Here is a 13,860-nt window from a genome sequence, read left to right as displayed (position 1 = left end):
AGAACTAGACCAGCATCCATTTCTGTATCCAACAAATCCTCCACAATATTCTAAAAAAACAAAAATGTTTTAAAAGTTACATTTCCTGATTAAATCTGAGTCCAGTAACACACACACACACACACACACACACACACACACACACACACACACACACTCCCGGTCCTACCTCTGAACTTCTTTGGAGGATTCTCCAAGTCTCCCGCAGCTGGTTCGACCACACAGCGGTCATCTACCAACCTGCAGACAAACACCACAGAAGAAGAAGTGTCAGCGTCAGGTGATCAGCACTGAACGGGCTGATTCATGGATTATAATATAATACTTAGATGTGATGTTTTAAATCATAAAGATATAGCACAGAGCATTATTGAACCCTTTACTGATCATCTACAGAATAATGATCAGCAGATTGATCTGTAATGACAGTAATAATCATTAGGTGGTGTGTTCAGGGTCCCTCACAAAAACAGGAAACAACATGCTGCTGCTCGCTGCGATGACTCGTCTATTTATAGGAACGTTTTCTCACAAGATGATGTCGCAGCTGATAAATAAGAAGTTAACGACTGAAGCTGTGAACAGCCAATCAGAGCGCTCCATCTGTCAGCTCCTCACGTCATGAACTGCATTAATGTGTCGAAGAAAAGACGAACGCAGCTCTGGATTAAAATCATTAATGAGTAACTGTTCTTTTCTTCGGTTATTTACATCGATATCATCTGGAAAATAATACATTCTGATAGTTGGGTGTTCAAAAAAGCAACAAAACTGTGAGCGTCTCAACTGATCCAGCAGGATTCTGCTGGTTCAGACATTCAGAGAATTAATCAAACTGAAACTGTAAAAATAAAAGAAAGAGAAACAAAAAAAAAAAGTTCAAATAAACAAACAGTCAAACTTAAAAAGGCCAAAACAACGTTCGCTTGTCTCACGATTAATGTTGTCGGGAGCCTGAAGGAAGAAAAAAAGAAAAACCTTCAACAGTCTGCAGACACCAGTGACAGAGTGTGTGTGTGTGTGTGTGTGTGTGTGTGTGTGTGTGTGTGTGTATGTGTGTGTGTGTGTGTGTCATTAAAGTAAATCTCTCTTCCCATCAGTGTTTAGGCAACAGAGGGGGCTCAATAGTGACAGACAGACAAGAGGCCTCTGGAAGCCACACACACACACACACACACACACACACACACACACACACACACACACACACACACACACACACCTGGTCCCTGCTGAATGTAGTTAGAGTGTGTATGAATGGACAGGTAATCCTGATGACTGCAGACTGTCTGCTCACTGCATCAAAAGAGAGCTTTCACAGGTGTGTGTGTGTGTGTGTGTGTGTGTGTGTGTGCGTGTGTGCGTGCGTGCGTGCGTGTGCGTGTGTGCGTGTGTGACAACAAGCAGTTTAAACAGCAACATGTTCTCAGACTCGCTGATCCTCCAGCTGTTTTTTTTCTTTGGGAAAGTAAAAGTTGCTCAGACGATCCTCTGTGCTTTTACTTTGAAGTTTCACTATCTTTAATTTCACAATAAAAGCATTGTTCCTACAACTACAAAAGTTCATTCTTTAATTGTGTCATTACTTCTGAAACGACACGACTGAAGCGTGATAAACAGTCTCTGTCTCGTCGTCTCTGCGTGACTCCATCATCAGGTGTTTGCATGCAGGTTCAGTGAGAGCAGGAAACCACAGCCGGTAAACAAATCAGGAGGCAGCGAGTGATTGTGGGAAACTCCTCCATATGTTCAATGATCTTTAGCCAAACATGCAGCTTCATCAGCTCTGTTCACCTCAGAGTACTGAAGTACGAACTCTGAGGGAAGATGGACGCTCTCCACGTTAATGTGCTCGTTTCAGGCTCTCCACCATCCTCCGTCTCTTTTTACCTTTCATCACGTTCTCCTGTCCTCCCAACTTTCCCCCTCTTAAATTCCTCTCTCTCTCTCTCTCTCTCTCTCTCTCTCTCTCTCTCTCTCGCTTTCTTTCTTTTTCTCGACCGCCCACTGAGTCGGCCATCACTACGACCAAAACAGCCAATCAGCTCTTTTGTCTGCCTGCCAGGTGTGTCCCAAGTGTGTGTGCGTTTCTTTAAGTACACCTGCGAGTGCTGATTAGTCTATTCAGAGGACTGTCAGACACACACACACACACACACACACACACACACACACACACACACACACACACACACACACACACTCAGGTGTGTTGACTCAGTGACTACCATGTTAGCTGCCAGCTGTTTCTCACTGTTACACCTGAGTCACCTGAGAACTCGTCTCAACATCTGTTTCAGTAAATTCATCTGCTGGATGTCAAACATCTTATTAACGTCTCGTCACTTGTCACATTGTTCTTCACGTTAACGTCACCCTGAGGCCAGACGGCAGCTGACACGTGAACTCAGCTAACGGACGCTTCAGCTCGCTTCAGCAGAAGACGCCGTGTGACACGAACACATCTGAGCTGCAGCTGGTTTGTAGAAACATTAACTGCCAATATTTCATTCTGAAAATATCGACTGTGTTGGAAGAAAACAAACTACTGCAGATCAACCAGGTCAGTCTTCTCCAGACAGGAAAGACGTAAAACTTCAGCTTTATTTTCCTCCAGACTGCACCTGTGATCTGTCCCTGTCCTCCTGCTCCACCTGTGATCTGTCCCTGTCCTCCTGCTCCACCTGTGGTCTGTCCCTGTCCTCCTGCTCCACCTGTGATCTGTCCCTGTCCTCCTGCTCCACCTGTGGTCTGTCCCTGTCCTCCTGCTCCACCTGTGATCTGTCCCTGTCCTCCTGCTCCACCTGTGATCTGTCCCTGTCCTCCTGCTCCACCTGTGATCTGTCCCTGTCCTCCTGCTCCACCTGTTGTCTGTCCCTGTCCTCCTGCTCCACCTGTGGTCTGTCCCCGTCCTCCTGCTCCACCTGTGGTCTGTCCCCGTCCTCCTGCTCCACCTGTGGTCTGTCCCTGTCCTCCTGCTCCACCTGTGGTCTGTCCCCGTCCTCCTGCTCCACCTGTGGTCTGTCCCTGTCCTCCTGCTCCACCTGTTGTCTGTCCCTGTCCTCCTGCTCCACCTGTGATCTGTCCCCGTCCTCCTGCTCCACCTGTGGTCTGTCCCTGTCCTCCTGCTCCACCTGTTGTCTGTCCCTGTCCTCCTGCTCCACCTGTGGTCTGTCCCTGTCCTCCTGCTCCACCTGTTGTCTGTCCCCGTCCTCCTGCTCCACCTGTGGTCTGTCCCCGTCCTCCTGCTCCACCTGTGCTCCCCTCCTCCAGCCTCCGGCAGGAGAAACAGATTTGAATATGGATTTGGGTATCTGAACAGCCGCAGGTGTTTTCCATCAGACGGGCTGAACCTGCAGGACGAGACAGAACCGGAGCTGCTGTGTTCCAGCCTCCATCTCACTGACTCCTGTCTGTCCTCCTCACTGATCTGAGCTGAATCCAGCTTCAGCAGAATAACAAGGTGGACACAATAATACGAACACAAAAGTCCTGAAATAAATGAAGTTTCTGAGCATCACGTGTTCACACCCTCAAGCTCCAAGAGAAGAACACTAACTACAACATGTTTCTGATCAACACCAGCCTTTAACTTCAGGAGCACACGCAGCAGTGAGTCTACAGAACAGATTCTCACAGCGGCCATTTCCTCGACATCAGCTTCAGGCTGGGAAGTTAAAACGCTGGGAGAGTTTCCTGGAGCTGTTTTCTCTGTAGAACTGACATGAATCTGACATGTCGTTATCACTTTACCACTTCCTGACTGATCAGAGACTGAGACAATGATGGACAGTGAAAATCTGGAGGGACATCGAGCTGTTCTTCAAGTTACAACAACATATTTGATGAACCCGTTAGCTAACGTTAGCATTCAACCACTTCCTCGCTAAAATCACATGAGGGAAAGATAAAAGTGTTTCAGTTCCAGGTTTAAACAATGTGAACAGGATGCATGTGTGACACTATCACTGTCTGAATCCATACAAAAGGAAAGCTAACAGCTGCTAGCTCGTTTATATCCGTGCTGTCAGTGGACAGGTGAGTGTTTGAGTAACTTTGGGAGAAATGCACCAATGACAGGCTTCATCCCAGCAGCAGAGGTTTAAAGTGGAAGCCAGTCACAGGCCTGGTGCAGGTCTGTACTGTTCTCACTCTACAGGTCAGTTTTCCACCCAGGAAGTTGAAGCTTTGTGGCTTCATGCTCCACTGAGCAGCTTCCACCTGGTGAACTGACCTCTGACACTGTCCAGATTTCTCTTATTGTCCACGGCAGAAACATTTGAGCTTCCTGTTTGAACCCAGTTTGTTTTGATGCAGCTGGACTGAATTTGACTGTAGTGAAATCAGAAGGTCGGTCTGATCACATCTCTCTCTCTCTCTCTCTCTGTCTGTCTGTGCATTCATCAGCTCTCTCGCCCACCCTGCCTCTCTCAGGTACTCCCTATTCAAATGTCACAGCAGGACTCTCCGGATAATAAAAACAAACTGTGAGCATGGAGTCAGTTTCAGTGATCACTGCAGGGTTCAGTCGCTCCTCCACATGCTGACTTGATGTTCACGGTCAGGTCTGACTCAGAGTCAGTTTCTGTTGTGACTCTGCAAACATTTTTAATAAATAAGTCCAGAGGTGATTCATGTGCGTTTGAATTCAGTCCACATACTTTTGGCGATATTGGATAAAACTACTTTCAAACACTGTGACAAAAAAACAAACACCTGCAGTCAGAAAGAAAGGAGAGCAGAAAAGACCAGAAATAAAGACAAAGATTTAAACTATCATGGGAACGACCGGATCATATGTGAACAGAACCCTGCTGCTTCTGTGCTGTTAATGATTTCACTGCAGGACCTTCAGGTGCGTCTCTCACTCTGTTTGATTAACCGGGTGGAGGACGGACGCAGTCGGATGCTCAAGGAAGTGGAGGATTATTTACTCTCTCTTGTCTGTGCGTGTTCACAGACTAATGTTCAGCAGGAACTGCTGCTGTGGTGACTGTCTGACGCTGAACCAACAGAGCGCAGGTGAGGCCACAGTCACTATCATTAATCCTGCAGGTACTTACAGCCAAAATCACTATTTAAGTGTTTTATCACACATGTTGCTCCATAGTTCACCTTTCCTCCAGAGCCAGCTACAACAGGGGCGAAAAGACACTTTGAAGGTAAGTTTAAAGGAGCAGTCTGTAGATTTGTGAAGGAATGTTAATGAGCAGATAAAGATGTTCAGACAATCTGTCTTTGTCTCCATGACGGAATAAACTGAATAATCAAACTGATCTTAAAGGACAAAACACTTTAAACTGTTTTACTTTGTTTATATGTGGCTTCTTCTTCTTTAATGCTATTTTAGAGTTTGTAACTTCCTGTAAAATCATTAAAAATGTGGATGACTCATCCTGTAATAACTTCACTGAGTGATTCTGGTGAAACTGGTTCATGTTTTCTGGAGAAAATATCTGCAGGTTTCTCCGGGCTCTGTCCTCGGGCTGCTCTGGACCACAGCTTTACTTGTTGCTAAAGTAACTGCTAACGATCGCGCTAACAACCAGCAAGAGGGACGACAGAGGACAGAGACAGTACGGAGGTGATTTATGGAGTTTCCTGGTGGACGGATACCGGCAGCTATGTTGCTACAGTCAGTGCTAACTGCTGCTAAATGAAGTTAGCTGTCGTTAGCTTGGTAAACCGTCCTTGCTGACTCATTTGACAAGAAATCCAGTGTGGTACTGACGTCATTTGGCCTGATGACGTCCTGCTGGGAGCTGCAGTGTGAATGTTGAAGAGTCGGAGGATCACCAAGGTTGTCACGTCTCATGACGTCTTGTCCTGAGGAGAACGTGAACGTCTGAAACACAATCTCATCACAATCCATCACGTCGTTTCACCATCAGAGCGATGGACGACACACCAACAACTCCATCAATTAAAACGCCTCGCTGCGCGCTGGAGGAACGTCAGAGGATCACCAGAGAGAAATCCTCTCCTGGACACATGAACGTGTAAACCAGCGAGCAGACTTCATGTCGATCCATCCTGCAGCGGTGGAGACAACTTCACTCCGGACCAACATGCTGACATTTCAAAGAGAATGACTGACGTCTGGCTCCTGATAGCTGTTAGCATGTGACGCTAGCATGTGGCTAAAAATGGTGACCTATTGTTTTCATTGTTTCAGCTCAGAATGACGAGGCAGCAAAGCTAAAGGCCACAGAGAAACTGTAAAGGTCAAGACTGAGTCAGATACAGGAGAGTGGGTGTACAGCCACAACGCAGGAAACACACACACGCACGGACGCACACACACACACACACACACACACACACACACACACACACACACACACACACACACACACACACACACACACACACACACACACACACACAGTGGCACAGTGGAAATCTTTCTTGGACATACTTGGTACCACTTCCTTTTCCTGCCATACAAGCTGACATAGTAGCTGCCACTTTTGGTGTGTGTGTGTGTGTGTGTGTGTGTGTGTGTGTGTGTGTGTGTGTGTGTGTGTGTGACCTCTGATTATGATGTCACTGTTGGAGACACTTTGAACTACTTTATATAGAGTCAGATAGTTTGGCCCAGTGGTTCCCAGCCTGGGGGTCAGGGCCCCTTTAAAGGGTCACCAGATGGATCTGAGGGGTCCAGTATCACTCTGGTTCTGGTTCCCTCCACTAAAAGTCCAACTGTATTGTAGATTAACACAGAAAAAAACCTGAAGGTTCTGATCCGTCCAGGTTCTGTTGATCCAGATAATCTCCACAGATGAACTCCACTCTGTGATGTGTGAAGCTACATTAACTGTGTAGCAGTAAGAAGCTAATGTTAGGCTACAAACAGACGACATCACGGTCACATGACTGAAGAGTCTTACTGCACAATTACTATCCAGGTTTTCTATAAACTGATCAGTGTACAAGTTGTAAAGTCAGAGTTAGAACAGTGTGGAACTAAAGTGGCCTGTAAAGACGGACTAGTGAGTAGATGAGTCTCCGTGTTGCTGTGAGGACGTTTAATGTCCCCGACAACCTCTGTAGTCTCATTCAGACACTTGTTAGCAACCGCTAACTGTTGTTAGCACATGAAGAGCTTCAGGATTAAACTGTGGGACATTAATGATGATTTATGTTGGAGAATAAAACATGTGAATATATCACACAGCTTATTACACACATTTGACTGGACACACATTCAGACTCTGAGACGAGGGGACAGGACGTGCTAACATGCTAACATGCTAACTGGGACTAAGTTAACAGTTGCTCTGACGTGTGTATTCTAGTTCTGGACGTTTCTCTTATCTTAAAAAAAAGCCTAAAAAAGTGATTTTAATAAAAAAAGAAATTAAACTTCTGAGAACTCAGACATCTGAAACCTTTACTTAATAATTAAAACATCTTGGTTTTTTAAAGCTTTCTGTTTTTTTTTTAATGTAAAATCCTAATCTGAAAAGTAAGATGTAACTTCAGCTGCCAGAGAAATAAAGGCAGACAAACCTGAGTCAAAGATATCGTACATGAAATGTACTTTAAGTATTAAAGGTACAGGTAAAGTTACACATATCTTTGTGTCGACTGATCATCAGATCTGATGTTCAACATTTTTCTGATAGTTAGAATCAATGTTTTCTTTGATCTGTTTGCTGATAAAACAAATTAATTTCAAATTGCATGACTGAATCCACTGATGCAGAAAGTTATCTGCAAAGTTACAAGTAACTAAAAGTAGTGAAGTAAAAGTACAACATCTGCCTCCGAACTGCAGTGAAGTGCACACAATGGAAATACTCAAGTAAAGTTCAGGTTCCTCCAGTTGTACTGTGTAATTACAGTTTTTGAGTAAATGTACTGAGTTACATTTCATCACTAAATATCAGTAAGTACATAAGTTAGAATAATTACTGTAGTAGCCGATTTTTTGTTTTGTTTTTTTACTTTTTTGGGATTCTGCTCACAACTCAAACATCTGAAACCTTCATGAAAAAAATCATTCTTATTAATGATCAATTATTAATTGTTTTTCGTGTAATTTCTTCATCTGAAAAGTAACTAAAGTAGTCAGCGGTGTGAAAACACGCTCGAGTAAAAGTAGAGATAAAATTTTACTTTGTGAAAAGTAAAAGTAACTCGTATGAAAAGTACTCGAGTATCGGAACACGCTGTAGGAACGTGTGGGTGAAGTAATCTATTACTCTGCCTGGTGTCAGGACTCTGGTGCAGGCTGACGCTGAGCTCACCCCAGGGTGCTGATGAACCCGTTGACGGATCCTTCAGCGTACAAGGACACGATATCCCCGATGTGAAGGAAGCTGGAGGCTGAGTCCGACATCCTGCAGCCGGGTCAGGCTCACCGACAGCGGCGGCACAGCTCAGGTGGAGCCGGAGCAACTTTCTCTGCCTCTTCTTCTTCCTCTTCCTCCTCCTCTCTCTCTCTCTGAGCGTCTGAAAAGCTCACACCGACTCAGGAAACAGTTTCCTCCTCAGATGCAGCAGCTGGAGTCCAAACGGCTCGTAACATTCAGCCTGCAGAGTCCAACTGAGTCCCGCGTCCGCTTCACACTCACACTGCCGGGTTCTGCATGTCGGCACACTGCACACACCTCCGAACAAGTTCCGAGAAGTTCTGAGAAACTGCCTGAAAGTCCAAAAACAGCGGGTTGTTGTTGTGAGGCTGCAGTCTGAGGAGACACACACACACACAGCTCCTCGCAGTGTGTGTGTGTGTGTGTTCAGGAGGTTAAAGTGTGTAGGTGTACAGACAACACGGCTGCTCCCTCCCACCGCGCTCTGCGGACGGCTGTGTGTACGGGGGCGTGCGTGTGCGCGCGCACGCAAACTCCTGTATTAAAAACCAGGAAGTGAGTCGAGGTGTTGATAAGGCTGACAGACAGCTCCGAGAGAACAACTGCCGCGGGGCCACGCACGCACACACACATGCACGTACTGTATCTATCTATACGACTGCATGCGGAAAATAAGGGTGCTGCGGCCCCTCAGCACCCTAAAACGAGGCTGTGACATATGCCGAATTTACAAGAAGGTCCAAATTATTAAGAATTTGTCAGAAACAGCGCTTTTCACCATCAAAAAGTTTCTCGAAACTCAAAAACTCGCAAAAATTAGTGATTTCATAAGGGAGTCTGGGGACGTTCGCTCCCTCTTCCTCTCCTTGCTGTTGTTGATGTGGCTGCTTTGACCTGTGATATGTTGGTGTTCAGGTTTCCCGTGTCTTATTGCGCAAATCATTCTCAAATGCTGACTGGCTGCAGCACCCCAACACAAAGCTACAACATATGCCGAATTTACAAGAAGGCCCAAATGATTAAGAATCTGTCAGTAACAGCGCTTCACAAGTTTAAAAAGCTTCTCAAAACTCAGAAACTCGCAAAAATGAGTGATTTAATAAGGGAGTCTGGAGACTTTCTCTCTCTTCCCTCTTCCTGTTGTGCTGTTTGTTGTTGCGCAAAACTTTCTCGTTGTACATTTTAATTAATTACCATGACCTCATATATAGACTGTATTATGTATTCATGTATGCCTTAAAACGAGGATATGAAATATGCCGAAATTACAAGAAAGCACAATTTCTTGAGAATTTGTCGGAAGAAGCTCTTCACAAACTTTAAAAAGTTTTTTCTGACTCAAAAACTCGCCAAAACTAGTGATTTCCTGAGGGAGTCTGGGGACGTTCTCTCCCTCTTTCTCTGCTTGCTGTTGTGCCCGCTGCTGTCATTCTCAAACTGTTGTCAATCATTGTTAATTGATGACTTTGACGTCTGATACAGACTGATCCCTCAGCACTCCTCTGACTGACTCCCTGCTGGATTTGAATGTGCGTGACACAGCTGCGGTGCGGGCGTGACACGCAGCGTGCATGGACAAGCCTAGGAGGCACGTGCACGCACACACGTGTCAACACAGAGCCACCCAATGAGAACACATGTTGGCAGTGTAGTTTCTGCAGACCACAGATGAGTTCACACTTTGTTTCTTTTTTTGTTCAACCGTCTATCTAACGCTGTGGTGACAGTGAGTGGGAGACCCGGAACAGTCAGAACATTTCTGTGTTTTGATGTTATCACTCAGAAACTTCCTGATCTGTTCTGATTCAGTCCGAATGTAAGAACCTTGTATCTGTGTTCTGCTTGTTATCAGCAGAGATTCACTTTGTTTCCTCCAGCAGAAGTTCAGATACTGATGTACAAACAGACTCTGGTGACAGTAGAAGTTCTGATCCAGCTTGTTTCCTCCAGTACAGTAACAGTTCAGGCTCTGACATGGACTCAGAGTATCAGAGTAAAAAGTCTCCCTCTGAAGGACATTTGTGCTCAAAGCTAACTGAAGCTCACGTCATATTAATAGAATTCAAAGACTATTAAAGTTAAAGGTAGAATCAGTAGGATTTATCCCAGCTGTTCCTGAACGCACCACAAAGACAGTTGATGGTTGAGTCTCATTCCCAGGACGTCAAATAGACACATGTTGGGTTGGTAAAGCGTCCCGAGCAGCACCAGCAGTAAACAGATCGATCGTCTGCAGGAACGTTCAGTCCAAACGTTTCTCTCCTGGACTCTCGGATGCTTTAAGTTCGATCTCGACCTTGGAAACAATCTGACAAAAGGCCTCCGTGGCAGCACATCTGTGTTCACCAGCAGGTTGTGTTGTCTGTTTTACTGGAGGGATGGTTGAACTGTGCAGTGACTCCCTCATTCTGATGTCACAGCTAACTTTGTACTCATCTTTACATAATTAAATGTGCAGTTTCTCGTCTGATCTGAACCCAAACTGCAGAAACATTCTGCCTGTTGGGAGAGTGAAACACAAACTTCTGGTTCTAGTGTGAATCAAACACAGAAGGTTTCAGAGATGCAACAAGCGGAAGTTTGTGGTTTGTTGTAAAACCACAAACACATTTGAGGTACTTGAATATTTTCCATTTCATGCAACTTCATCACAACTCAGAGAGAAATATTGTAGTTTTTACCTCTCGACAGCTTCAGTTACTGGTTGCTGTTCAGATGCTTTTAAATGATGAAGTGTTTCCCTCTGAAGCTCAATCAGCTCTCTTGGATTAGCTGCTGAATGCTCCGTCACAGCTGAAAACAGGCTGTTTTTCTGCCTTTTTACAGACTCGTGGTTCTCACAGGACAGCCACAGTACCAACGTATGATGATCTGGTAGAATATGAAGCTCTGCTGCAGATTATTTATAGAGTCGTTATAAAGGAGTTAAAATGAGCTCAACATTAAAGACATGAATGCAGCAGTGATATTAATCCACAAACATCAGAGATTAAAACACTGACAGGGTAAATACACACTGTAAATACACGTAGGTGATAATACTTACATACTTTAACTTAAATAAGAATGCAGGAGTGTGTGTGTGTGTGTGTGTGTGTGTACAGTCATGCTGACTGGACTTCCTGTTTCAGCTGTTAAAGCAGCAGGCAGCTACACAGTAAACACACCACAGACACCAGTGTCTCTCTGGGCTCCAGGATCAGGATCTGTGTGTGTTGTTGTTGTCACTGTAACACACACACACACACACACACACACACACACACACACACACACACACACACACACACACACACACACAGTGAATACATGTACGTTTGATCTGTAAGTGAATTTAATATCAGAGACTTTTATTCAAGTACTGTTTTTAACATTGTTTTACTTTTGACTGTTTCTCTGACAGCTTTGGATACTAATTACTTTTCAGATGATGATTTTAAATTTAAACACATGTTAAACTTAAAATAAAAAATGTAATTTATTATCAGACATTAAACCCAGACTGTTAGTTTCAGATGTCTGAGATGATCTGAGAGCTGTCAGCAGTTATTGAGGCCCAAAAAGTAAAAAGTAATCCAAAACTTTAACTTCAGATCCTTCTCACACATGAGGCTGATGACACTTGTGTACCTGAGGAGAGGAACAAACACATTAACATCAGGCAGGTGTCAGTTTGTGTCGTATAACGAGGCCGCTCAAACACTGGCCGGCTTCTCTGATGTTTCCAGTGATTCAAATGAGCGTGGTCACCGCCGCCACACGAGGCTGCGCCAGCTTCCTGTAGAGTCACGTGATGAGGGAACATATGAATGAGATGAAACATGAGACAAAATCTGTCAGTGGCCAGATATTTACATATATATGATCCTCACTGTTAACTGCGTTTATATTTCTAGCACTGAGTGTGTTTTGTTTATGTGATTATTTATATTTTACAGCACATATATTCTGTCTGACAGCCGACAGACAGACACAGTCCTCCTGCCACCAGGGGGCCTCACACAGAGGAGCTTCAACTGCTGACAATATTTTGCTCTAATTTCTACTCCAATATTTCAACATCTTAAAATCCTAAAGAATATAAAACTTTACTTCATCTTCTAAACATTCATTCTTTTTAAGACATGACCAACTTTACTTTACCTATAAATACACGACTAGTCACACACGGCTACAAACATGTAAACAGATCCGCTGAAACATGAACTGAAATCAGTTATTACACAATAGTGTTTTTTTACTCCACTACATTTATCTGACAGCATGAAGTATTTACAGCTGAAATGATTAGTTGAATAATCTGTCAATTAAATCACTTTCTGTGTAAAAACATCCTTTGAATCATTTAAATGTTTGTGTGATAATGTTTTGCACTTCACAAACACTGACGAGTCGTTTTACACTCGTTGTCATTCTCGTTTCTCACTGTTTGACAACTGTTACAAACCAAACAATCAGCGGGTGAATGGAGGAGATCACAGCAGGTGGATCCATAATGAAAATAAATGACAGAACAGTTCTTCACCGTCAGTGATGGATGAATCAGCAGAACGCAGCTTCATCATCGTCTGGAGTCAAACTTTCACAAACTTCAGTGAGGAGCAGCGAGTGCGAACGTGAGAGTGTTACTAACACAGCTGATGTTAACAATCAGTATTCTACATGTAACACCTGACCTGTCCTTTAAGATTTATAACATGAGCTGTGTGTGTGTGTGTGTGAGTGTGTGTGTGTGTTGCCAGGGTGACAGTGGGCAGTCAGGGTTTCAGTCGTCTCCGTGGTGACGGAGAGAAAAAGCCAAAAAGCCAAAAGCACGTTTGTTTCTGAGGGAATAAAAAACTTCCGGTGGACCTAATGAACAAATACAGATCTGGACCTGTGTGTGTGTGTGTGTGTGTGTGTGTGTGTGTGTGTGTGTGTTGCCAGGGTGACAGTGGGCAGTCAGGGTTTCAGTCGTCTCCGTGGTGACGGAGAGAAAAAGCCAAAAAGCCAAAAGCACGTTTGTTTCTGAGGGAATAAAAAACTTCCGGTGGACCTAATGAACAAATACAGATCTGGACCTGTGTGTGTGTGTGTGTGTGTGTGTGTGTGTGTGTGTGTGTGTGTGTGTGTGTGTCTGTTCTGCTTTGGACAAGAAAAAAAACAGCAGAACTAAGTAAAAGGTAATTAGAGATGTGTTATCTTTACATTGTGCAATTAACACTTATGTCATTTCTATCAGCTTATAATAATACATTACAGTTGCATTTGTAATAAAAGTGGATGTTTGAGTCTCATTCCCAGCTTGTCTGTATACTGACGCAGTGCTGAGCCCAACGTGTGTTTATTTTATTCATGTTCTTATTCTATTCAGCAAAAAGAAATATTCTGGTACATTACAGTTGCTCCTTCTAGAATATAAATGTCAAGTACAGAGAGATTAAAATAAAATATAAAGAGTAAAGATAAGAAATAAAGTTAAGTAAAAAACCTATGCATTAAAATCATGTGACAACTATATGCAGTATATATACATGTAGAAGGCGTATAGCCTCACACTTCA

The 13,860-nt window shown here is 44.0% G+C and overlaps 2 protein-coding genes across 3 annotated transcripts in view; one reads left to right on the top strand and one right to left on the bottom strand.

The window, feature by feature from the left end:
- itpr3 (inositol 1,4,5-trisphosphate receptor, type 3) overlaps positions 1-8,761 on the bottom strand; it is a 47,203-nt gene extending 38,442 nt beyond the window's left edge. Inside the window, exons 1-2 of the mRNA XM_037103365.1 lie at positions 8,253-8,761; positions 170-240 (exon numbers count right to left, since the gene is read on the bottom strand). Coding sequence (XP_036959260.1) covers positions 170-240; positions 8,253-8,344 — 163 coding nt within the window. The 5' untranslated portion in view covers positions 8,345-8,761. The remainder of the gene's footprint in view (positions 1-169; positions 241-8,252) is intronic.
- Positions 1-13,860, top strand: part of LOC119022489 (putative C-type lectin domain family 20 member A) — an 826,153-nt gene that overhangs the window by 726,661 nt on the left and 85,632 nt on the right. The gene's annotated exons all lie outside the window — the stretch shown is intronic.

The sequence above is a fragment of the Acanthopagrus latus genome, chromosome 7 (genome assembly GCF_904848185.1).
Source record: "Acanthopagrus latus isolate v.2019 chromosome 7, fAcaLat1.1, whole genome shotgun sequence".
Lineage (NCBI taxonomy): Eukaryota > Metazoa > Chordata > Actinopteri > Spariformes > Sparidae > Acanthopagrus > Acanthopagrus latus.
This window is presented reverse-complemented; position numbering and strand designations above follow the sequence as displayed.